At 39.7% G+C, this 26480-nt stretch overlaps 2 protein-coding genes across 2 annotated transcripts in view; one reads left to right on the top strand and one right to left on the bottom strand.

Annotated features, from left to right (window-relative positions):
* The window catches only part of ddah1 (dimethylarginine dimethylaminohydrolase 1), a 91531-nt gene extending 77951 nt beyond the window's left edge, over nucleotides 1-13580 (top strand). The window contains exons 4-6 of the mRNA XM_052073487.1: nucleotides 176-295; nucleotides 8299-8442; nucleotides 12473-13580. Coding sequence (XP_051929447.1) covers nucleotides 176-295; nucleotides 8299-8442; nucleotides 12473-12589 — 381 coding nt within the window. The 3' untranslated portion in view covers nucleotides 12590-13580. The remainder of the gene's footprint in view (nucleotides 1-175; nucleotides 296-8298; nucleotides 8443-12472) is intronic.
* mpl (MPL proto-oncogene, thrombopoietin receptor) overlaps nucleotides 1-22450 on the bottom strand; it is a 297799-nt gene extending 275349 nt beyond the window's left edge. The window contains 13 exon segments of the mRNA XM_052073413.1: nucleotides 14871-16116; nucleotides 16210-16297; nucleotides 16429-16510; nucleotides 16654-16813; nucleotides 17378-17520; nucleotides 17997-18166; nucleotides 18295-18409; nucleotides 20356-20506; nucleotides 21131-21288; nucleotides 21552-21727; nucleotides 22029-22149; nucleotides 22226-22349; nucleotides 22352-22450. Of these exon segments, the coding sequence (XP_051929373.1) occupies nucleotides 15655-16116; nucleotides 16210-16297; nucleotides 16429-16510; nucleotides 16654-16813; nucleotides 17378-17520; nucleotides 17997-18166; nucleotides 18295-18409; nucleotides 20356-20506; nucleotides 21131-21288; nucleotides 21552-21727; nucleotides 22029-22149; nucleotides 22226-22349; nucleotides 22352-22414 (2013 nt within the window). The 5' untranslated portion in view covers nucleotides 22415-22450 and the 3' untranslated portion in view covers nucleotides 14871-15654.
* Between the last annotated feature and the right edge of the window lie 4030 nt (nucleotides 22451-26480).

Below are 26480 nucleotides of genomic sequence, written 5' to 3'. Positions count from 1 at the left end.
ACAGGGAGGCCGGAGCTGGAATCGAACCCGGTACCTCTGCACTGTGAAGTCGAAGTGCTAACCACTAGCTACCGGGGCGCCGTTTAGTTTTATATTGGGGAAAAATATTACTGAATGATGCTTGACAAAATAACAGAAATAAGAATAACATTTATACTCTAATGGTTTCTTGCAGGATTACGCTGTGTCGACTGTGCCTGTGGTGGAAGGGCTGCACCTGAAAAGCTTCTGCAGCATGGGAGGACCGGGCCTCATTATCATTGGCTCCAGTGAACCGGCTCAGAAAGCCCTCAAAGTATGGAATTTGTGTATGTGCGTAATGTGTTTATGGAAATAGCGTCATCTCATATTGATGATTTTGCCAAGTGTCGTCATGGGAACAGTTGAATCACTGTCTTATTTTTTTAAACTGGCACAGCAGATGCTTGCTTCTTTTTTTTTGGTTTTAATTCCTTGATAGCCTCCTGACTCAACCCTGTTGGTATGTATTCTTTTCCTCTTGACTGACTGGACATTCCCAGTCAACATTTGCCAAGCATTCTAAATGCCACTGTAATTCTAGACAATGAATCTGGTAAGGTGCAATATGTCGTCAAATAAAGAACTTGAATGCTACCACAGAAAAGAGCTCTCACTTGATCAAGCTCGTATACAGCAATGGCAAACAATAACACGTGAAGAGGAAGGAATTGCAGTTCTTCTCGCTGACAGATATGTTGTCCCATTTTTTTTTCTGCAAATGTGTAACAAATTGCAGGAAAAATGCTTTGGCTAATTCTGAGCATGTGATCATTGATAGTGTACTGGCTCGAGTCCTTGGAGTTTGAGTTTTACCTTCAATGCCCCATTTATTCATGAATTCTCTCTGGAGCCTTTCTTACCTGTGTTACATAGACTACGATGGTATTATGCCAAAATCGCTGCTCCGATAAAAGTCATCAAAACATCAAAGCAAATGGCGACCTCAGATCTTTGCTCAATGCAAGACATAAAATGGTGAAGAACTTCTGCCCTCACAGGTTTGAAACAGTCAGTTTCACCTAAACTAGCTTCTCCTATCAATGGTTGCCACCTTGTGTGAGATCTCCACCTGCTGGATAAAAAAAAACTCATCCCAATGGCAATTCAAACTGGAACATCTTTAATGGCCCAGAGCAGTGGTTCTAAAAGTTTTCACATCAAAGACAACGTAAAAAAAAAAGTGACTTTCCAACTACCAGTGTTATGATCAGTATTAAAATGCATGATACAGTCGGCATCAAAAAAGGGTAGTGTTCATCAAAAACCAAGCGGAGGTGTTATTTCTGAAAAGCTCTTAAATATTATTGCAAGCCACTGTAAAATTATGCCCCGTTTGAATATGACCGCTGGACTTTAAAAAAAAAACGTACATAAAATAAATAAATAAATGTTTGAAAAGAATAATTTCTGACAAATTCAACAGAAATGTATTTTAATTCAAATGTATGTACCAAATTATTCTTAATAAGTGTACAATACAATACAATACATGCTGATTTATATAGCGCTTTCACAACAGCGGCAGCTGTAACAAAGCGCTTTACAAAACAGTTAACATAAAGTAAAATAATAAACACAACACATAACATAAAACACGGACAGTCGTGCAGTCCTAAACACTTTTCCGTCACACGCTTGGTTGTTTGAAGCAGTTTGAGATGAAAGAGGAGAGAATCAAAGTGTTCAAAATGCTCAAAATGTGCACACGTCGGCTACAAGCTAAGTTTCAAAGTCAACAAGAAGCTGTAGCATCCATTGACGAAAAAAGAGATTGGTTCACTTCTCCTGTCCCATGGAAATCCATTTCAATTCCAAGCGGCGACTCACGGTTTCAAATACGCATCGGCGCTCTTCGCCAACGCTCCTCTCTCCTCATCCTCAACTTCAGCGGCCATCCATCCAGCCGCACCAACGCCAACTGTCCAACAGCGCTGACATAGCCACTGAACAAATCGGGGTTGTGAAAAATGCTGCCCATTACTGGCGCAAAAAAACACAAGCGCCCCAGGTCTGTCCAGCACCGACAGTCAATGGCGCCGACATTCCTCCCAATCAAAATCTGTGCTGGTACAGGCGTGCTGCCGAGAAGGCGCAACCACCAAGCACAGATACTGCTCCTTTGACGAATGTCGTGGCCAAAAAGCGCTGAAAACAGTCCATATCAGGTCCACACAATGAAACAACAAACAACATGTGACAAAACAAAAGACAAAAACAGCAAAAAAGAACAAAAAAGCAAGGCTCTTGAAGAGCACTTGCCGAAGGCTGCCTACTCGGGCGCCATCTTGGAAAAAAAAAAAACTCTAGTGGATGAAAAAAGTTTAGTCGGTGTAAAATGCACAGTATGAACATTTAAGTGATGTTGTCATGTACCACAAGAGGGAGCCTGCGCACCACTAGTTGTACTCATACCACACTTTGAGAACTATTGGCTAGAGTCCTGAGAAACTGTAATTGCTCGACCAATGATTCTCAACTGGTGGGTCAGGACCCAAAAGCCGGTCACGAAGCCATTATGGATGGGTTTGCGGAAATCTAGTAAAAATTTGCAGGGGTTCCTCAATGTACAAGGGTACCGACATACAACATTTTATCATTGTATGTGCCATTGTCACATTCATCATCAGTTTTTTATTAAGGGGTTCAGAAAGGCACTGTGAACATGCAATAGGTTTTCTTTATTGCTCCTAACATATATGAAAGTCGGTTGCCACTAATTACGATGGTTTGCTGGTGGTCCCCGTGTGACAACTGTTGAGAACCAATTAGCTCGACTCGGCATCCTTGGATTGTTGAAGTGTACACAGGAACTTAATACACGCAGAAATATACTGATAAAGATACTGATTTATTTAACATTCTTTAATAAACTAAGTAAGATTCCATTGGGTTTGATCACCCTCGTAATTAGAAACTGTATTGAGGAATAGCTGTTACCAACAGTGACAAAAACTCTCTGGTTGTGCCTTTTACATCATCCTAAATCCAGAGGTCTGTTTATGTTTTGCCGGTCTTTTAATGATCATGTACACTTATATATTACTACTGTTTAATTAAATAAATCGGAAAAGTCTTTTAGACCCTGAGACAGTTAGGGTAATGACCTTTGACCTTTGAATGAGGAATGTTTTAAAACTGGTGTCTTGTTTAATCTTAGTATTCATCATGAAACTGACTGTTTCAACCTCTTGATTTGTAGTATGTACAAAGTATGTCACCTCATGTGCTGTGTTGTTTTACACTCGTGTAAATGTTTTTATAATCTGTGGTTTGCTTTCCCAAGAATGAGAATGAGCAGATGGATTTCATCATCCATCAGTCCCTTTCAACACGAGCTTCTCCCATGAAGTCATTCCCCTAAATGCCATTCGAGGTTATAGCACCCTCTCATTTTAGCTTACCACCAGGCACCCCTTCTAAGTCATGAGGTCACCACAGTGTGTTGTTTGGGGTTCCCCTGAAGGATGTTTACACTGTGTATTACTCACTAGCATAACACAGCTGTAGTGGTAGATGGCACTCGCCGGAGACAAACGTGATTCCCATATTTGATTCTCTTTAAAACAAAATACTGTATTTTCTCGACTATTAAGCGCCATTAAAAGTCTTAAATTTTCTCCAAAATGGACAGGACGCCTTATGATTACGAAGCGTCTTGTGTATGCGCTGAGTTCCAACATCTGACTGACAATATCCAATTCAAATATAAAGCCTATGTATAGTTGTTTGTCTGTCTAATTACACCATTTTTCAAAAGCCCTATTTCTCTTTACCGCGCTGTTATTTACTGACCACCTGAAAGAACTTATGCTCACATGACTAACATACATGTAAAAAGCACACACAGTAAACAGAAACGGAAGATGCCAGATCAGATTACATTCATAACATAAAAACTAGACTTTGTACTATCGGGATTTTGGGGGGGATGATCCTCAATCAGTGAGTTAAAAAACAAACAAAAAAACAAAAAAAAGATCACTGATCCTATCACACGATGGAGCAACATGTTTATTTAAATAACGCATTTACTGCATATGTATGACATGTTCATTTGTTAACAAATGAGCAGATTTTTTTTATATCACAATGTAGTTGCTTTCAAAACATGAAATACATAAAATTACAACTACCGTAAGTTGGATCCTTTTCAAAATTATTTCAATGAAATACCTGTGGCTTTATTAGCCACAGCTGCATGGCAGTATCAAATAAAGTGGGACACTGCCACTGTATAATCGTAAAATTGATGTTGGACATGCGACTTAACAGTTGCATACATCTTTATTTGTTTCACAAAGATAACGTACACCACTTTAAAACTATATAATTGTAGACAATATAATTGAGTTAATGGAGTTAAACTCCTTGAAATGTGTGTGTGCGGGGTGGGAGTGTATGTGTGGGGGGATGGGTAGGAATGAATCGCCATGCCGCAGTTTCCCATAAACATCTCTTGGCAGCGTAATGCTAAATTCAAAATATCCGGATGAGGTGAGTTCTAACAGCTAGCAGTCTTAGAGGCATGGGATTAGTGATAAACAGTACTCTTCATCAGTCTGACTCCAACTTTCTCTGAATACTTATGCCAGATCGGCTTTGCGGGCTGGAACCTTGTCATGGACAATTTTCTTCGACTTCCATCCAAGGTTTTCAATTTGCAGGCCACGACATTGACCTTATGTGTCTTTCTTCAAGGAATGTTTTTACAGTTTTTCCCCCTCTATGGCTAGATGCATTACCAATAAAAAAAATGATTTCATCCATTCCATTGATGGAATAAGAAAAATGTCAAAAATGTTAACGGAAACATTTATTGTAGATGTAATGACAGCCGTTTCCCCAGTGCCTGAACCTGACATGCAGCCCCATATCATCAATGACTGCGGAAATGTGCATGTTTCCTACAGGCATCTGTCTTCATCATTCAAACGTCACCAAAGAAAAATTGCAGCAGCATCACCTAGCCCAATGCAGATTTGCCATTCATGGCTGAATATGACTTCTATCCAGTCATCCACAGTCCACCGTTGCCCATTGTAACCTTGTTTTGAATCCCATTTCCTTTCAGCAGTTTCTTACAGTTTGTTCACAGAGTTTGACTCCAGTTACCTGCCATATGTTCATTTGTTTGCTTTGCATTTTCTGCTTTCAAGATACTGCTTTCAGTTTTGTCTTGATGCTTTGATGTCTTCCGTGATCGAACAGTATGCTTTCTTCTCTTGGACGTCCTTCCAATTTTTGCTGTACTTGTTCAAGATTTTAGACACAGCTGACTGTGAAAAACCAACATATTTTGCAAAATTGCACAAAGATTGACCTTCTTTAGGTAGTTTGCTAATCCCCTCCATTTTTACATTTGACATCTCTCATTTTGGAGCCATGATGTCAGTACACTTGGTGCAACTTCAAGCTGCAGCTGCAGCTCTTCAAGGTGTAATCATTCTTGTTTAACGGCAGACTAAGTGATTTCAAATTGGACCGCCAAATTGGTGCAGTTGTTATATCCAGATTGTTTCATTTAAGGCAGCTGATTAAAGTAACACGTCTCCTTCCTCATGAGCACTTTGAAACAGTAATTCATGCCTTCGTCAAATCTCGGCTGAATTACTGTAATGCACTTTACTTTGGAGTCAGCCAATCCTCCATTCAGCATCTCCAGTTGATCCAAAATGCTGCTGCTCACCTCTTGACTGGTACTGAGCACATAACTCCTACTGTGGCATCCCTTCACTGGCCCCCTATACATTTTCTAGTATTTATTTTCAAATAGTGAAATGCCCTCGCCCCACTCTCTGCTCTACTTCGCCCCTCAGCACCTGCTCAGTTGTGAACCAGACACTATTTAAGGGTACAGAGAACTAAGCGGCGGCTTAGTTCTAAGGGACAAATTCTTTTCCGTTGCTGGTCATGTTGAATTTTGATTGCACTCAAAGATAATCGGTCTGGTTTCACGGGGGACTACAGAAATCGGATAACATTTACTGTTGAGAAGGTGAAATCCTGAGATCATTTTAAACTGAAAAAGTTATCCAAACGAGTCGTCAATTATCAAATGTCATTAGCGATTAATTTGATAGTCGATTAGTTGTTGATTAATCGATTCATCGTTGCACCTCTGAGTTTCTCAATCCAAAAGTCCAATTAGTGACGTCATTGATGGGACCATCAAAAAAGTTAACAATCACACCCTCAGCATTTGACATACCTTTAAATTCATTTAATCAACAAAGTATATCAACAGTTTGTTTTACCAGGTATCGAATTCCATGCACAGAATAAGCCGTAGTTTAGAAGTCAAGGGAGTTTCTTAAAAATTTCGCAATTATTTTTAAAAAAAGAGTCCAAATGAAAGATTTAACACAAGCATCCATTTTGAGTTGTTTTTTTTAACTCGTTTGGTTGTTAGTTGTTCTCCCTCCAATAACTCATTTGTTTGAAGTCTTTCGGATGGGCACATTATGCTGCCCATTTACCTCTCATTGAATTACATTGCACTCTGCCAACTTTCGCAGCGATTTTATGCTCAGTTCACTGCCAAGCTGTCTGCGAAGTAGCCAGCTCCAAGCATTTTTACATTTTGCATACGCTGCATCTTTGATAAGAAACACAAATCAAGTGGTTTAAGACTCCTCCAAGTGTTTGTTAGTCAGTACAAAGTATCATGACTTCAGTCATCAAAATATTCAGGATATAAGTACAATTTTGTGAGAAAGTTGTAATCTTGTAAAAATAACCATATGCCTGTGTTTAGACGATCATGTGATTCATGATTAAGTCTTCAAATATCCATGTTGGGGGTACAATGTTATTTTTCCAAAGTGCTCGGACGGAATTAGCTAGTTTGGTTTGTTTCCTGCCAGAGACAGTGGCTGTGCATTTTTCATCCAAATCCGTATTATCATATCCAGTGTCTGTTTTGACACCAAAAAGAAAATGTTCAAAAAACATGTGACGCAGTAACAACTGTGATTTTTGGTGGAGTCAACATTTCTCCTCCCATCTACCGCTACTAATCCCCCTGTGTGTGAGAGGCGGGTTCGGCGGTCACGCACATGATTGTTTTCATTTAGCGCTGCTGCAGCCACCCCTATCCCCTAGTGATTTGGGAATCTGTCTGTTCACACACATGCACACACGCACTTTTAGCTTTCGAGCACAACAGAGGATATTACATTAACTTATTTTCATTTCCTGCACACTCTCTCTCACCAAAAACTGTAGTTTTATAGCATCCTGAAACCAAAACAAATTCAATCATTAAGGTTGTCTGCATAGTAGTTCACTATTAGACATGCAAAATGCAATATTTATTTGTTGATTCAGTGTTATCTCGAGTTTAGTTTAGTTTAGACTGTGACCATTTGCTCGGATGACATATATATTTCTTTGTCTATTTGCTTGTAGTATGATCTGTTCCCAGAAGAAAATATGTCACTTCTTGCAAAGTAATTTTCCCGAGAAAGGAAAATGCACACTTGAGACAGCCCGTTGAACATCTGTGTTTTATTTAAAAGGCAAACACAATAGTAGCAAAATAACAAGATAACAAGAAACCTAAACTCTCCTACTATGTATGTATAATGAAAACAGCCTGAAGTTGATCATGTTTCTTACTCTAACTGAAAACACAAGCAGTGGGACATTTCATGAAAACATCCTGACCCATTCTGAAACACAAGCCCTTTACAGGCACACATTTGTGTCTGTGTGTCGAAATCCAGCAAGGAAAATCCAGACATGACTCAAACTTTTATGCTTTAACCATTAGAACTTTAGAAGACAAATCACCCATTGTAACATTTTTTTGTTTTATTTTTTGATCTTAGATTCGTTTTGTGACTGCTGACCCACACATGCTCGCCCACACACACACACACACACACACACGCACCCACACTCCTTTTGTCTCAGTGGCATCCGTCCACACGTTGTGCTCATAAACATGAAGCGACACCTGCTTCTCCGCTGGTCATAACACCCTCACCCAGTGGCCACCTTCCACCTCCACTTCCTCTTGGCAGCATGTGCGTCATCTTGGCCTCTCCGCTGCGCTTCCCATTCCATCTTCAGCCCCATTAGATTACATAAATAATATGGCATCTGCTGAAGAAGAATGCCTGCTTCTGTGTTCTCCATTAGCCACCCTCCTCTTCGCCCACAGACCTCTGAGTAATTTTGCAGTGACTGTCTGGATCCCTGCAATTTGTATGGACATAGGCCGCTGTTTCTTTGTGTTCATGTCCACGTTCTGCATATGTGTGTGCCTGTTTGTAGATCATGCAACAAATGAGCGATCATCGTTATGATAAACTGACGGTGCCCGATGACTTGGCTGCAAACTGCATCTACATGAACCTGCCCAATAAGGGACAAGTGCTTCTGCATTGCACAGAAGAAGAATATCCAGAAAGCGTCAAGGTAATATTTGGCTCAATTATTGCAAGGAGACAGATTTTCTTTCTGTATAAAATGCTTAGCATGCCTGTGTGGAAATTCTCCAATGGAGGGATTTGAGTCACCAGTACATTACCAAACACAAATATGTTCACCTTGCCAAGAGCGAGATGTAAAGGTGTAATTGTCATTCATATCGGTTGTGAAGTTGGTGTGTTTTCATGACTCTGCCAAGGTCTTTAATATTATCATGCATGCGTTGTTCATTCTTTCTTTTTTGGATTTTTTTTTTAATCTTCAAATTTGCAATTTAGATAAACATAACACATCAGGTAAGGCAGAAAGACACATCGCTCAACCTTGCCCCGAACTATATATGAAAATTATCAGGAAAAGTAAAAGGCAATAATGAGTGCCAGCTGAGTCGCATTGAAGGGGACAAAAATTAAATCAGAAAAACAAAATAGTATGACAAAAATACTTCAAAATATACGGATTTTAGATGAGTAGGAAATACAGTGCACAGATCATCGCAGATAGACTCTCGTTAAAGTGACATGTGCAGTTGGTCCACCTTTCAAGCCGATGTCACTTGCTGTCCTTTGAGTGACTGCGGTCATCGACGGGAACTAAGCGCATCCAGTAAGGCCTTCAACCTGGCGGCCATTTTGGATGGGACTAAGACAGTCTTTAGGGCAGGCATGTCCAAAGTCCGGCCCGCGGGCCAAATCCGGCCCGCGGTCGAATTTCATCCGGCCCTCGGCCCCTGTCATAAAATCAGTGCCGTCTGGCCCGCAGGTTGGGCGCAATGGAACACGTGTTGCATTGACTGAGGTCTCGTAGACTGGGGAGTGATGTTTCATAGAGTACTGCTTCCCTCTAGTGGCTAAATGAGTAATAGCATTCACTAAATGAGTAATAGCATTTAGACACTAGAGGGCATCACTCCCGAGTTAACAAGACATCATTCCGTGTTTGTATTGACTGATATGTCATATTTCAAATGATCCTTGCAGTTGTGGATATGTGTATTGCTTGTTCATTTCCCTGTTGTTCGAGTCAAAGGTTTTGTGACTATTGAAAAGTCATGGTGATACATTTTATGTTTCAAATCAATCAATTTGAACTCAGGAGACTTCTGTTTAAGAAAAAGTCAAGTGAATAAGCAGTTGCATGTGATATACCTGTTTCAAATGAATCAAAAGAAATTCTTAAGATTGTTGAAATTAAAATAAAAATGGAAATGTGAAACAGACTGGCTTACTAAAATTTGTTGAACAATACTGTTGTTCAATGTAAAGAATGTCAGCCAAGGTCGGCCCCCCGACATTTTACCACATAAAATCTGGCCCCCTTGGAAAAAAGTTTGGACACCCCTGCTTTAGGGCATATGGTTTCGTCATCATAATCAACTCGGTGAAGTTACTTTAACCTATTACCAGAGGACAACACGCAGCCCGGGCCACATGGATAAGAACAAGTCTGCTGGATTTATGGATTTAATCTCCAAAATGACAGCCATTCAGGATAAAGTGTTTGTCGTGACTGCGCTCTTCGGCTGATTTAAGAGAAGCATTGGGTGTTGTAGATCGTTGTTTTATTTTGCATTGGCTTATTAGGAGTGAGCGTGTGTGTGTGTGTGTGTGTGTGTGTGTGTGTGTGTGTGTGTGTGTGTGTGTGTGTGTGTGTGTGTGTGTGTGTGTGTGTGTGTGTGTGTGTGTGTGTGTGTGCGTGTGTGTGTGCGTGTGCGTGTGTTTTTCAGGGGTTTTGACCCTCAAAACACATGAAAAAAAAAAGAATCTCACGAAATTGAATCCAGTATCCTGCAGGCTGCGCGTACAAGAATTCGACCTCAAAATGTACTCAGTGGTTAGAACCCCAACCCTGCGAGCTATTTTTAGAAGGAAGAATTCCGAAAAATGTGCGCATTTGGATCGAGACACGTGGCAGAGAGTCAGTTTTTCTCCCAGAAGATAAACCGACAATAAAATCTATTTTTCTGTCACATTTTTTTTCAACTTTGGTATCGCCTTCACAGACCATCTGGCATACTAAGAAATGAAGATCTTGACCATGATTTAGCCTTGCAAAGTTCAGACCCAGTAGAAACTGGCTTGGATCCATGGTGGAAAAAGTGGGAAAATAGTAATAGTGGTGAATCCACATAGCAGTAAAATACCGTCTTTTGTTGAATGCCATCTCATGTCTTGTTATAGAGTTGAGCCGCAATTGCTCGAACTAAATGTAACAATATCCCAGCGCAATACAATTTCTTCTGCTTTCTTTCTCTCTACAAATGATCTATTCAGTCAACGGTCTATTTTTGGTTGGCTCCTCAAGTTGCATAAGATCTGCGCATTAACAAAGGCAGGAGTTCATGAGGATTGGCAGCTGAAGGGGGCGCAGAGCATTTATTAGTGCAAGCACTGGCAGACAGCTTTAGAGCGCTGGCTTTGCAGATAAAGAAACACAACAGACAAAAGCCCCCTGTGAGAAATAAGAGCTGCTACTGTGTTTGACCACACCGTCCTCGACCCGACAAATAAATTTTAGTCGCAGAAATAGTAAGTACTCGGCTTAATACTAATAATACTTAGTACTCGGATCAGAACAAGACGCACTGCAGCCTCAGAGATGCCATAAACAGCAGTAGATTCATTTCTGTTACTTAAATGTACAGCCTTCTCAGGGTTTAACACCTTTATTATTTAATCTAATCTATAGCAGACATATTAAAACAACAACAATAATAATAATAATAATCAATGGCTATCATTTATTACCACATCAAGCAGAGGCCCCCATCCACACACGTTTATGTGCCATGTCTCTGACAGAGGTTCATGACTCATGGAGTGTAGTCATGATCGGGTTTTAAAATAATTTAATTAATTAACCCCCCTGCCAACCCACCGAATGCGGGTTAAAATTAATTTGGGTGGGTGATGATAAGACTTTCCAGTCACTTTGGCTGGTGATGTGTGAGGCAATTCTTTCAGAACAAGATCCTTCCCACTGAAGTCACTGTACTTATAATGCAGTTCAAGACAGTTTTACCGAGGGTGGCGAGGCGGTGACAGGACCTTCAGTTTGTAGGGTGGAGTTTATAATCCCCCCACCCCCCACCACCACACTGACACACGTACACACACACACACACACACACACACACACACACACACACACACACACACACACACACACACACACACATATTTCTACACACACATATTTCTAATTCAAGTTTCATTTTCTGCATTCCATGGCAAGTATTATGCCTGTCACCTGAACAACAGAGCTTCATATTGAGCACTAACCCAATCTGCGTAGGCTATGGAATAAACATTTTCAGCCAGGACTGCCACAAACAATTGTTTTGTTTGTCGATCCATCACGGAAAGCAGTTGTACAGTAATTAGTTAACTAATCTAAACTAATGTAAATTGCAGCATATCGCATGGGCACCCAGCTGCACTTACATATCATCATTATCTTACATCCTGAATTCTTTAAGGTGTAACTAAAAATAAACTTCATTAAGGAGGATGGACTGGCAAAATGACTGGATCCCTGGATATTTTTTTCCGTTATTTCTACCTGACAGGTTGCAAGCGATTTGTGTTTTTTCGTTTATCCTGGCTCTTCCTCGATCTTGCATTTTTTCTGTAAATACATTTCATGTTCTACTTTATCCTTGTCTATGTTTGTGGGATCCCGCCCGTACCAGTCCGCACTCAAACCTGACATATTCTATGTTTTTATGTAACACTTTTTGTACGGTGGACAGTTTATCATTTTATCAGATTACAGGTTAGCATTACTGTTGCATGAAAGGGTTAAGTACAAGATATATGAGAAAGGACATTCTAATTATTGTGAATGCAGCCCAGTATGGTGAAGTACAGTTCAACAATGTTGCAGATGTAAACGACACAAAATACTTCATTGGAATCATTCCAGCCATCATCGTCATCATCCTAATTTCTTCTATGGAAATGGATAAGATTTTATCAAGACAACACCCATAGTAATTGGTCATCCTTTCTTTCCACAGGTGTATGACAAGTTGAAGGACCACATGCTGATCCCTGTGTCCAACAGTGAGAAAGTGAAAGTGGACGGAGCTATAACTTGCTGCTCTGTGCTCATCAATAAGAAATCCAACCACTGAACGCAGCCTCTGTCGTATCACAATAGATTCCAAGACTTGGTGAAATAGTCATGGTCACTGGATAAGTAGATGGGGTATTTTTATTGAGGGGAAAATAATCATCTTGGGAGCGGATAAAATTTCATGCTGACTACTTTTTTTTTCTTTCACTTCATTAATGAATGGAGGTGGAGCTAACAAAATATATTTCAGATTATTTGTGTTTGCTTATTGAAGTCAAGCCTCACCTAAAATGCAACTCTATTTTAATCATTCATTTTTCTTTCATTTATGTTAAAATCCAGTTCATGATGAGAACTTGGAAAATATAACTTTGCAAGAATAAATCAGGAAGCCTATTATATGCATAGTTTGCAAAACATGGATTCGAAGTACTGTATGTTAAAGGCCGACGCTGTTTAGACGGGCTGATTCTCAGCGCGACTGTGAGTGAGAGCTGAGGAAATGACATCAGGAGGTGATGCTTGCGTATGGGCAGGCAGGCAGTGATGAAGCATGGAAAGAATTTGGTTTGCTCTGTTCAGAGGAAAGGCTTGCGACACCAGTAAACACTAACTCTTAAACTTGCTCCATCTTACTTTCTTTCACCTACTCTTTGCTCATAAACATATGAGGGGTTTATGTTAACTTCATTCTTGTTGTATGACACAGTCTGGCAATCACTGTTAAAAGTGTGACAATTGCTAGGACTTTCACTTTGTATCCCAGATGAATGCATCATTGACACAAAAGTCATCATTCTCAAATGGTTAATGAGAGTCGAAGTGTTTGCTCAGTGGGTGGTCAACTTTTATGATCCTCTCATTATTTTGCCTCAAATTGACATTCTGTACCTCGTCACTGTAATACCCTTCCCCCGCTGATTCAAATGAAAGGGTTTTATCATTACATCATTTTCCTCTCTGGCTTTTTGTTGTTGCTCCTTGTTACCACTGATGTACAGTGAAATAACCACTTAATCTGTTGACTTTAGGGATGTCGTGTTTTTTTTCAACTGCACCAATCTAATGATTCTTGGATGTCGTGTTTTTTTCAACTGCACCAATCTAATGATTCTTGGTTGTGATCATATCTGTTCAACTCAAACGTTTTGTTTTCAATGAAGGTTGTGACTAATATGGTTGTGGTATTTTGAATTGGAATTGAAAAGAACATTCTATCAAACTAATTTATATAATAAAGTTATACCGAGCATTCAACTGAGTTGTTACTGTTAATACTGTTACTGTTGTTACAGTAGTAGACCGGTCGATGTAACATTATGTGTGCTTTGATTTGTTTTGACTAATATCACGAAAATATGATTCGTGGGTCATAAGAGATAGAAATGTATTAACTAAAAGCACACTGCTGCCATCTAGCGTTAAGAAAATGAAAACACCAGAAATGTGACAGGGGTGTAGTATTTGGCATTAGTAATGGAACAGCCAAGAAATTATTTTACCGCACTCACAATGCGGAAGTTATCGATGATTAAAAGCAAGATACTTTCTGCATGAATTATGTTATAGAGACGCACTTAGTATTAAAAGAAGGACGACTCCACATTTCAACATTAAATCCATTTGTAGGCTGAATTTTGACGCTGTACTTTAAAAGTGAATTAAAATACGTAAATATGATAACGTACACCACTTAAATGTAATGGACATACTTTAAATTAGCACACACACAAAAAAAGTAATATAGCAAAGTTTATTTTCATGTCAAATTCAAAAAATATATATATGTTTACCAGTGTTACCAAGGCAATCGTTGTTTGCAATCAGCGTGCTCCCTCTCGTGGCGATAAAACGACCGGCCGTGGAGGGAAAATGATTTAAGAAATATACACAGCATCGAGCAGTAGTTCTTAAACAGGGTTCGATCGAACCCAGGGGGTTCGGTGAATCAGTTTCAGGGGTTCGATAGAACCTCTGCCATGGAGGTTAAGACATACCCGACTCAACATGTCAATTAGTTATGACATACTCGATTGGCCGTCACTGGCTGGTTCATTTTGTGCACAATTAAAAAACGTATACTTTATACTTATACTAATTGTATTTTTTTTCTGTTTTTAATCAATGTGTTTTTATCTGTCTTGAGTTTGCATATATATATATATATGTGAGTTTGCTTCAATGTATTTTGAAAAAACATACTACCTTGTTACACTAAATTGCTATATGTGTTGATATGGTATGACTATTTCAGAAATACAAACGTTAAACAAAATTACATATGGTCTTTAAGAGCCTATAAAAGCTTTACACTTTAAAAATTATGACATTTTGCGTACTATCTCATATTAGCCATTCCTACAGTCAGCACTCCCAAACCCAGTATATGAAAGATGTAATATTACCTAATATTGACAGTGATAACCTGTTATAATTATCATACAGTGAATGAAATTATAGATTTGCACTCATTACTGTCAGGCAAAATCTTCTTGGCCCTCTTCTCTCCGCTGTGAAGGAAACGAGAATGTTGCCATTCGGACCACTGATGTCATTTTTGCCTATCTATCTTCTGCAAAGATAATTACTAGAGGGAACCGCCAAACCTCAAAGTTTAGCAAAAACATCGCTAAATCATTGATCCTGCTCGCTACCTTTGCTTGTAGTAGCGTCTACATGTGTGAACTTGAAACAAAACTACAAAATAAAAGCTATGCATAGTTTATATATTACATTAACTGCATGGTCCCTGTGATGGCCAGTCAGAGACTGGATGGCCCGGATGTGACCCCCAAGCCGTATTTTGCCCACAGTGTTCTAGAAAAATAACGTGATCACCAGTGAGGCTAATCCTCTTGTTTGGAACTTATTTTACAACAGGACATCATGCATATGCTTTACATAACCTTGAAAAAAATCTAACTGTCATCATCATACATTTTTGTGTAGAATTTAGGGGAAGACAATCATTTCTTCCATTCCAGAATACGTCCGGGACGCAAAATGTGAAAAATTGGAACATTTGAATACTTATTCAACGAACTGTATTAAAGTGAGCTCAAATACTGTTTGTCCTGTTTAATGGACCTGGTACAGCGGCAATCTACTGTCAGGGCGATAAATTTAGCTGCAGGCCAGGTTAGTATAGAGGTTTCCTGGTCCCCTTTGACCAGTGTCTTTGTCATGGGCTCTGACTGCAGGCTTGGAAAGAGGCACGTAGGAATGGTTTAAGAAGTTGGTGTCCGAGCAATCTGAGACACAGAAACGGCGACATGTGTTTGGCAGAAGCTCTCCCTCCACCCCTGGGCCTCTCATGTCCCCAAGCTGCTCATAGACATATTTGTTTCCTGTTGAACAAATAATAAGACTCTCTCTGTTCAGAGTCACATAGTCTGGATACAATTTCAGTTCCGTTCTAAGGTTTCCCTCTTCCTGGTCTCCAATGTGGTGGCCTTCCTCTGACGACAGACACTGCGTAGATTCCTGGTGTTCCTTACCCAACCCTGAGACCTCATCCTGAGACATGACCTCCACGATAGAAGAAGTCACTTCTTCAAAGTATTGCTTTGCAGGAACTGGAGGGTCCTGTAGTGTGAGTATACAAAATATTTTCCAAAGCATGGAGTGCTACAAAGTAGCGTTTTTCAAACAACGTACACACATAAATATTGAAATTACCCATTTCTGCAAGTTGATCTCAGTCAGAAAGCCTTGAAGGACTTTGTCAAGGTTTGGCACTGGCGGCCAAAAACATTGCTTGAGCTTGCTATGTACAACATCATCATAAAAGCACATATTGATGAATGATATGGTCAGAGAAAATGGTTATATTTACTAGAGCTAAGGACTGAATCTTACATTGTAACCCATACCGGATAGGAAATTGTGAAGTCTTACCGGAAGTATGTAAAACCCAAAGAGATGAGGATGACAACAGCTACCAGGAGTGTGACAGGGATGCAAGTCATGAGTAAACTGTCTGTAAAAGGCACATCATACTCTGATATCGGTATCCAAAGCAATAACTCAATTAAAGTTTTTGGTTTTGTTTATCTCAGACAATCATTGCAGACTAAAGAAAATGAATAGGGCACAGGTCATGCAGCAACAGAGGGAGCTTACCTATGTCAGCAGGAGATTTCCCAGTGAGAATGTTTGACCATTCACTCCAGTGACCAGAATAAAAGGAACCATTGGGTTTAGTTCTAATCTTCACTCTGTACTGGATATTTGGGGGAACCTCCAGACATGTACCAGTAGCCGGGCCCTTGGGGGAAATCAACTGAGGAAACATTTATGGATGTGGCTTCAATATTCAGTGTTAAATTCCTTCATCAACGCATTCTTTATTACAATTCAATTTACTCGACTCATTGTTTTAATGTGCCGTAATTGTAATTACCGGAAATACACCCTGACTTCTGAAATTGTTTTAAACCCATGCAGTGCTATTTTTGAATCAACTCACATAAACATCAACCCATCCACCCATTTTCTGATCCACTGAGTGGGTTGCGGGGTGTGCTGGAACCTATACCAGCTGTTTTCGGGCAGTAGCTGGGGTGTAAGTCCTGAACTGGTTGCCAGCCAATCGCAGGCACACATAGACAAACAACCATTTGCGCTCACACTCACACCGAGGGACAATTGGGAATGTTCAATTTAGCCTGTCATGCATGTTTTGGGATTGTGGGAGAAAACCGGAGTACCCGGAGAAAACCCACGCAGGCACGGGGAGAGCATGCAAACTCCACACAGCAAGCGGTGCCTGAAATCAAACCCTGCACCTCTGGGCGAGACGAACCACCCCAGCTCGCTTTCAAATATAAAAAGTACCACATCCTACCAGCCATCCTTTGCTCTCTCTGATTCGGCAGCCAACTTCATATTGCAAATGGGATGACAGCGCCATTAGAGGAGCTTCCCACATCAAGCACAACTTTTCTTTCTCCAGTAATCCTCTCAGATGAGTCGGTGGCTTTGTTTTAACTAAAATCAAAAGGGACACACGATTCTATACAAAGTCATCACAAACACCGTATACACTTGAAGACAAGTTGGCGTAGTTATGAATACTATTATTAACCCTTTCAGTTACTACAGTGGAGAGTTTATCATATGTTATTAGGTTACAAAGTGCGTGAAAGTGTTAATTACTTTAACGGGTGTCACTGACACGCTGTTAGAATTGTGACAGATTTTTGTCTAACTTCAAATTTCTAAAGTCATGTGAATTAGTGGCAATACAGACTTGAAATAGGATTTGAATAAAGTAAAAATAAATGGTGAAAATGTTTTGCATTCACTGGATAGCGTATCATCTATTAGCCAAAACATTTCATTGACATTGCAATCTAAGTGCTGCATACAAAATGTCGCCAAAAGAGACTAATTTATATGTGTTCCATTATCTTTAGCTAATATTAATCCTACTGGTCAAGAAATTTCAACTTAAATTCACTCACTGATGTTTCTCAACGTGAACTCTTTGGTGTAAAAGGTCCTGCTGAGTGGAAATGCAGCAGTGCTGAGTTTGACTTGGACTTTTATGGACTTGTCTCCCTGAAAACTGCACTGGTCAGTCAAGTTCCTGTCAGGCAGACATTCTATCCAATCAGTCCACCCCAAAGTCTCACTGCAAGACATTTAATTTCATGTCACATATCAGAGAAACATAACCAACATCGGTGGTCACTTTAGCCCCATTGACTAAATGTGGTGTAAAGGCGGCTATGCACGTTTTGAGAGGAATTAAATTGCTACCTGAGATGCATCTTATTGAAAAGTTTGCAAACACTTGATTTGCCATATCTGCTGCTATTCCACCGACAGGTGATGGTTTGCAGATCCGAGGTGTCGCACATGAGTGAAATGTCATCTGAAGAGAGAAGTGAAGAACTTTTGAATGACTCCATCGCAAAATGAAAATATTGTAGAACAATTCATCTGCATTGGTATTGTCTTCACATCAATGTTTCAAAGAACTCTGCGGACTTAATCCAGGTTGAAATGAATACAGCTAAAATTTTCAGGTCTGTTCTCATTAAAACTGCTCACTGAGATTGTTTTCTATAAAACTTTTAATAAAAGATTTTGAATACTAACACACGACAGCCGAGGTTGCTCTTGTCAAGTTCCAGGCACATGTGCAGACATTTTATGGTAAAGTGCTCTGCCACAAAACAAGCCCCCGCCCCATCACCAAAATGATTCAGAACATTTGGGGGGGAAAAAAACACGGTAAAGTATCACAAATTTTTGTTTTCTCACTCAACACAGTCTAATGAAAAGGGTCACTCAAGTGATGAAAAAAAAAGTAATAAAGAGCAAAAATTACTCAAGCTAAACTAGAATATATGCAATTACTAAAAATTAACCAACTATTTGCTAATCTATCAGGCCTCACAGTGCAGAGGTGCAGGGTTCGATTCCAGGCCATCATGTGTGGAGCTTGCTCGTTCTCCCCATGCCTGCGTGGGTTTTCTGCGGGTACTTCACTTTCTTCCCACATTCCAAAAACATCCATGGCAGGTTAATAGAAATTGTCCCTCAGGGTGATTGTGAGCGCGAATGGTTGTTTGTCTGTGTGGCAACCAGTTCAGGGTGTCCCCCGCCTTCTGCCTGAAGACAGCTGGAATAGGCTCAAGCATGCCCGCGACCCTCGTTAGGATAAGCTCATTAGAAAATGGATGGATGGATGAATCTTTTACAAGGGGGTGAAAGAAGCAAGGGAAGGCCATTCAGCTACTTGAGGGAGGCACCCTTCATGGTGTCATCTCCTGGAAGATGTTTGACGTCTGTTTCATGCAATAGCGTTTTGGCCTGGTTGCTGTAATTATTTATGAAATCTTTTTTTGGATTGCTTCCATTTTCAGCGTATTAATTTGAGAACTACTTGATCTTCGACTGCAAAATATTTGATTGATTGATTTGATTGAAATGCAGGTTTTTTGATTATTCAAGGTTGCACATAAAAAAAACAATCAATATTTTAAATGAAATAAAATCAAAGTTTGTAAAACAGTCAAATTGTGTTTGAATGAATGCTTCATCTGTCTGTCTATATTACTCTCTCCGTCTCACCACTCACTCACCACGATGCAGGCATTGCACACTGTCACTGTTACGATGCAGGCATTGCACACTGTCACTGTTATTAACTGTGCGTCTGAGAGCAAGGGCTACAATCCTCCCAAGAACTCAAACATTTGCCTGCCAGATATCAAAACACTTTTGGTTGGAATTGGGGGGAGTCATGGTTATTTTATTTATTTATTCATTTATTTATTAAGGATTGCTGAATGAAGGGGGTAAAAGGGCTCCAGCAAAAAAGGGCACATTTCTCATCCACGGCATAAGGGCCTGTCCCTGAGCGCCACTCGGGACTATCTGCGCATGTGCCTCTAAAGTTCGGATTGTGTGCTACATAGTCTTTGTCTTGCCCTCTGCCCGATTCAGGGATTGTCAGCAGATTTTCAATTCTAAGAATTTTGAACGAGATTTTATCCCCCCCCAAAAAATCCAAATGGGACTACTCTGAAAAATGTTGAATTTACTCATCTGGTTCCAGATATGGGTACTTTTTTACGAAGACGATACATCTACTTTTAAAAAAGATTGTCTGGATCCAGATCATTTTATTTTGTGCAACCACTTGACAAAATAAAACTGAGTCAACACACCATTTTTTTCCGTGTAAGGTAAATTAATGGTCATATGAAAACAGAATATGTTACTCATCACTTTCCAATTATTTCCAATGAGTTCAATCAATTGCCTTCATAGGACTACACTCACACATACGTTCCTCCTCTCTCAACACACCTGCGCTTTGTGGTACCACATCCCTCACGGGGTCTGACCAGTGGCTCCAGTGTCCGGCACTCTCTATATTAGCACACTTGACTGCAACCTGGACTTGGACCTCTTCTCCTGGGACTAGAGACACCAGGGAGTCATCCAACTTATCAATTCTCTGTAGGAAAAAATGTAAACAAATAATTTAGAGCCAGCAATTTAGACAGGCAATAATAGCCCGTTGTTTTTTTTAAACAACGGGCTAAATGTTTTTTTACCATTTTGAGTACCGGTACATGTTTTTGTAAGGTTTACCAGTTGCAGAAAATATACCTTATGAGGCATACTGTGTATTAAACTTATTGAAAACAGAACCAAGCTTTCTGAATAAAAAGTCTCTGACATTATTTAGTCACATACTCAAAAGAGGGCGGGTGTGGTCGACCTGTCAGCACGTTTGCCTCATAGGGCAAAGGTGCAGGATTCGATTCTGGCTGAAAGTTGTGAGCGAACGGTATTCTGTGCTAACACTGCAGTTCTACTTACGTTTTAGCTTTGACATGATCATGCTTCTGTGTAGTGTGCCAGAAAATCATGAAGGAATAAACTTTAATATGTAAATTGACCGACGTAGGATGTCACAATTTGGCAACATTTTGAACCACGCGCGTACAGACACTCTTTCAGAGAGACACAAACAACGACAACAGATTCACTTGGTTGTGTAATTTAACACATGATTCAGAGACCCACGACTACTTGTGCTCATAAATGTGGATTTTTTGTAAAGACTTGTAAGCACCTCTTTGGTCCTCTCTCCAACCCCCTTGGAGATGTATCGCATCCTATATTGTAGCTTATCCTCCCAGTATTTTGGCACATTTGTGAGGCACGAAACCAGCATCTGCCCAGGTATCCCATTATGGTGTAAAAGCACGTTGAAGGGGGCGTCCAGGAGAACTAAAGACCAATTCGAAGCAGGGAAAATAGAATTCACATGAGTTTACATGAAAAAAAAATTAAAACTTAAAAAATGCACACGTACCACCGTACACTACTAGACACGACACAATAATGTTTTGTATTTTTCATTTCTAACCAAACCTGTCGAGTCGTACAACCTGCTGGAAACTGTGATACTGACATACGGACAGTCCTCGAATGAACAACATTAAATGACTTCAGGATGAAACTGTTGAGTTTAGGGAAAATACTCGTCTTACTGTGGTCTTCCACACTGATGTTGCGGCTGTAGATTCTGGTGTTGTTGTTGCACTCCACCACTTGGAGGTGTATATCCACATATGTGACAACATCCAAATAAGGAAATGAGCAGATGTGGAGCCATGCTCCTTCTTTTGTTCTCTGGGTCAACAATTCACATCTTTTCTCTCCAGACCTTGATTGTGATGATATAAATCATTGCTGCAATTTACTTGTATTTGTATCATGTAACAGTAGTGTAAAATTCAACAGGTACCAACAGGTACTAAAAGAAACCTCCAGATGACAAGATGACTCTGAATAAAATAAGTACATTCGTTGGCTATTACTGTTTTTTAACGAAATGTTTACTCGTACTACACATTTATTTGTATGCATGTATTTGAAATCCCACACAATACCAGGCAGATCATTTTTTGACAACAATAAGCCAGCAGGTAATTGACTAAAAAAAAGTATCAATTTTTGCAACATACTCGCCAATGTTGTAGAACAAATTGTAAGTCCCATTGTCTGGGGTCTCAAAGAAGCAGGTGAAATCCTCTTCTGTCCGAGTGAAACATTTCGGGTCATCTTCTTCCCTCAGGAGGTAAATATCTGCCCCAAACATTATAACTATGAAGAGATGTTTGCAAAATATTTGACATAATTCAGGATTCATATTAAGTCTTACCATCTTGTGAAAGATGAGTGCCAGTCACATACTTGTTACATAGCCAAAGCACACAAAGCAATTGCATCCACATGCCAAAGAGTACGTTCCTCATGTTGGTCAATTTCATGATGAAGGGAGGTACAGTAGTTTGAATAATCCGCCACCCTCCAGTAAAACCAGCGCATGCTTGTATGTATTTGTTGTCATGTCATGGGTGTTTTGACTCAGTGAGGGTGGAGAAGGAAATGTGTGAGTAGGCGTGTGCACGAGTGTGTGCCCGCGCGCGTGTCTGTGTGTGTGTGTACAGAGGTGTGTGAAAGGGCATGCTTGTGCATGCGTGGTGAAGCAGTGTGGAAGTTTATATAGTAAGTACCGGTAGTAGGTCATACTTACACAGTGTAGCACAAGCTGTTATCTCTGAAATTTAGGGAAACAAGCAGCCTAATAAACTGTACATTTTAAGGGTAGCCTTATGAAGGGTTCATGAATAGAATAAATAAACACATGAATAAATAGGTGATTCATATTGTTGTTAGGGCGGCACGGTCATCAACTGGTTCACATGTCCGCCTCACAGTGCAAAGGTCCAGGGTTCGATTCTGGGCCCCAACCTTCCTGTGTGGAGTTTGCATGTGGGTTTTCTCCGGGTACTCCGGTCAGGCACGGCGCACGAATTCCGCTGAACGCTCACTGCGCGTAGGACACCAAGAGGCACCAAAAGACTCAAGCTCGTAAAAAATCATAATAAAAATTATATAAATGACACCGCAGCATATAATACTTACATAACGATTTGTACAGTAAGTTAATAATTATATGGTATACAAAAATAATGTATGCTGATTTACGCAAAAAAAATATTCATCTCCTGTGCGGACCTCTGGTCGGTCTACCTTTGTGCCCCCGAGTCCCTTCTCTTTCATTCGTATTTTTTCAATACATACACGCTTGCCAATAACAAGCCAAGACACTGTGGTGGAAATGTTGTGACCTACACATTTATTATGCTATGAAACTTAAATGGAATGTTTCGAGACAAAGTTGTTTACATGCAACAACTATGCCGACATTTTCGAGAGTTTCATGGGCCAAGACCGACATCTATTGGTGAAACTGTAATTCTGGGGGGGAAAAAATTAAAGCTATGCAGATGTCTCCCTTTCATATTCACCGTTTTCACATTATGTCCAGAATATATCTATTGTACCCTATCAGTTCTTGTTGAGAAAGGTAAAATATTGAAATTTTAATGCACCGATGTTTTAATTATAGGTCTACATAATAACATAAATCATTTAGAAAATGTTCGTAACATGTTTCAAAACAATATTTCACTGTCACTAGGAGTGGCCTTTATTTTTTAATTTTTAAATTATTTAGCCCCTCTTCTGGCTGCAGAAAGACTACCATTAGGAATAAAAGAAAAAAGGTGGTACTGTGCTGAGAATATACTATGGGTATTTTTTTGTTGTTTGTTTTTACAGTTGCTTTACAAGCTGCAAATTGCGCACACAAGTTGGAATTTGAAAGGTTAAAAAAACAATATGAATACTGGAGATATTGAAACCGAAAGACAGGAATTAAATTAATTTATGTGAATTTAAAACATTTTGCATCCGATTTTCCAATCCGCTTACCCTCACAAAGGCCGCGGGGGATGCTGGAGGCCGCAGGTTGAATTCCTTCTATAGGCACATGGCTATATGTTTACGGCTAAGCTCATGTATGATGTGCCCTCGAACGCACAGCTGCTTCACAGGCCTTGGAAAGCTGACCACTTTGTGTGTTTGCTGTGTTTACCTTTGTGACGGGTTAAACACGCAGGTCACATTTTGTGAATACATACAGTATGTGTTATGTTAAAAAGTGGCACGATTTATACAAGAAATGTGGTTCAAAAACTACTTTTGAAACTTGTCATTCGCTGCAATAGAATTTAAACGTGGGAAGCACGATATGCCTCACATTTCTGAGGTTCTGGGTTCAAATCTCAACTCTGGCCTTGTGGTGTAGGGTTAACAGTTTTTCTCTGTGTGGGTTATTTGTGGATACTCCAGCTTACTAAATGCCACAAAAGTGCACTTCAGGATAACCAGAGTTGAAATTGGTCAAAGATGTAAACGCATGCGTGTGTGTGGCTGTTTGTTTTTATGTGTCCTGCAAATGACTGGTGTACTCTGCTTTTCACACAAAATCAGCTGTGATAAGCTCCAGTTTACCTGTAAAATAGTGATGGCAAAATGAAGCTTCAAGAAGCACTTTTACTTTTACTGTCCTCATCTAGATGGTGCTCTAGTGCAATGGAAATTTACCAAATTTGTCGCTTTAAACCCAACAAGAATGCCATCTCGAGAAGTCAAAAATATTCAAGTGCTTCATGAAGCTTCATTTATCCTTCACTAAGGTGTGATCCTAAGGAGGACAAGAACAATAGAAAATGAACAGACTGATGAATGAAACTGAATTACAGTTTACTTTTGCTATATGACAGCTCCCTTTTTTTTCATTGTAATCACATCAAATTTTATATCACTTCACACATCATTTGTTTTCTCGGTTTTGTGGCAACCGATGGACTTTTTCTGCAGACTGTAAATCTAAATCAATCACATTTCATCTGCGTAGCCCCTGGTGGTGTAGATACTGTGCCTTGAAAAAGTACTCATATAAACTGCTTCAAACAACAAAGCGTGTGACGGAAAAGTGGTTAGACCTACACGACTGTCCCTGTTTTATGTTGTGTTGTGTTGTGTTTATTATTTTACTTTATGTTAACTGTTTTGTGAAGCGCTTTGTCACAGCTGCCGCTGTTGTGAAAGCGCTATATAAATCAGCATGTATTGTATTGTATATAACCTTTTCACGTTTTTTCACCTTACAACCACACTTTTTTTTTTTATTGAGATTTTACAGAGTATGATCAGCCAACACAAAGTCGCACGTAAAATTGTGAAGCAGAATGGAAATGATCTATAGTTTTGAAATTTGAGGCAAATAAATGTCTGAGAAATGTGGTGTGGATTTGTATTGAGCCGCTCTGCATCAACACATTGTAGCGCCACCTTTCCCTGCAATATTGACACTGAAATTTTTGCTCATTCTTGTTTGCTAAATGATCAGCCGGTTTGGATGGATAGCATCTGTGAACATCAAATTTCAAGCCTTGCCACAGATGCTCAATAGGATTTAGGATTGAATTGTGACTAAGACCATTCCAACATATTAATATTATAAATCCAAACCATTTTATTAAGCATAACTGTCTTGATGCAGGGTGAATCTCATTTCTCATTCCCAATCTTAACTCTTTTGCAGGCTCCCATAGGTTTTCTTCCAGGATTTTTTCCAGGATTTTGCTTCATTTAACTTCACATCAACAATTTTCCCATTCATGTGGAAGAAAAGCAACCCCACAGCATGAGGTTGCCACCACCATGTTTCACAGTCGGGATGCTGTGTTCAGGGTGATGAGCAGTGTTAATTTTTCTGCCGCCCACGGCACTTCCACATGTAGGCCCAAAAAACGTCTTCTTTGGTCTGATTCGACCAAAGCACCTTCCCTATGTTTTTCAGTGTACTGTACCCGTCATGACAAATGGGAATTCTTATGGCTTTCTTTCAGCAAAGCCTCTTTTCTTCGTCCTCTTCCCTAAATGCCAGATTTGTAGACTGCACAAATCTGGTTGCCCCGTGGACAGATTCTCCCTCCTGAGATACAGAGTGACCATGGGACTTTTGGCTGCTTCTCTGACCATTGCTCTTTCAGTGGATTGAACAGTGCCGCTTGAGAAGTTCAAAACTTCTGATGTTTTTTTCTACTTTGTATAATGTAACCACATTTAAACTTTTCCATATCTTTATCGCTGACCTGTCTGGCGAGTTCTTCAGTATTCATGATGTCGCTGTTCACTAGTGTTTGTTAATAAACTGCTGAGGCCTTCACAGAAGAAGTGTAATGTATGAGGCATGTGGATATTGAGATAAGATTTAATTCTGAACTCTATTATCTAATTAGGTGACTTCACTTCGGAAAGAAATTGATTGCACTGAATTGACTTTATCAGAACACATAGGGCTGAATACAAATGCAAAGCACACTTGTTCAGATTTATGTTTGCCTCACATTCTGAAAAACATTCAGTCAGTCATTTTCACTCCACTTCAAAATTATGTGTCACTTTGTGTTGATCTATTACATAAAATCTCAACAAAATACACTCATATTTGTGATTGTCACAAAATGCAAAAAAAAAACTTCCAAGGGTTTGTATAT

Source organism: Hippocampus zosterae, chromosome 8 (assembly GCF_025434085.1).
Source record: "Hippocampus zosterae strain Florida chromosome 8, ASM2543408v3, whole genome shotgun sequence".
Lineage (NCBI taxonomy): Eukaryota > Metazoa > Chordata > Actinopteri > Syngnathiformes > Syngnathidae > Hippocampus > Hippocampus zosterae.
Note: the sequence above shows the minus strand (reverse complement) of the source record. Positions and strands in the feature narration are given on the sequence as shown.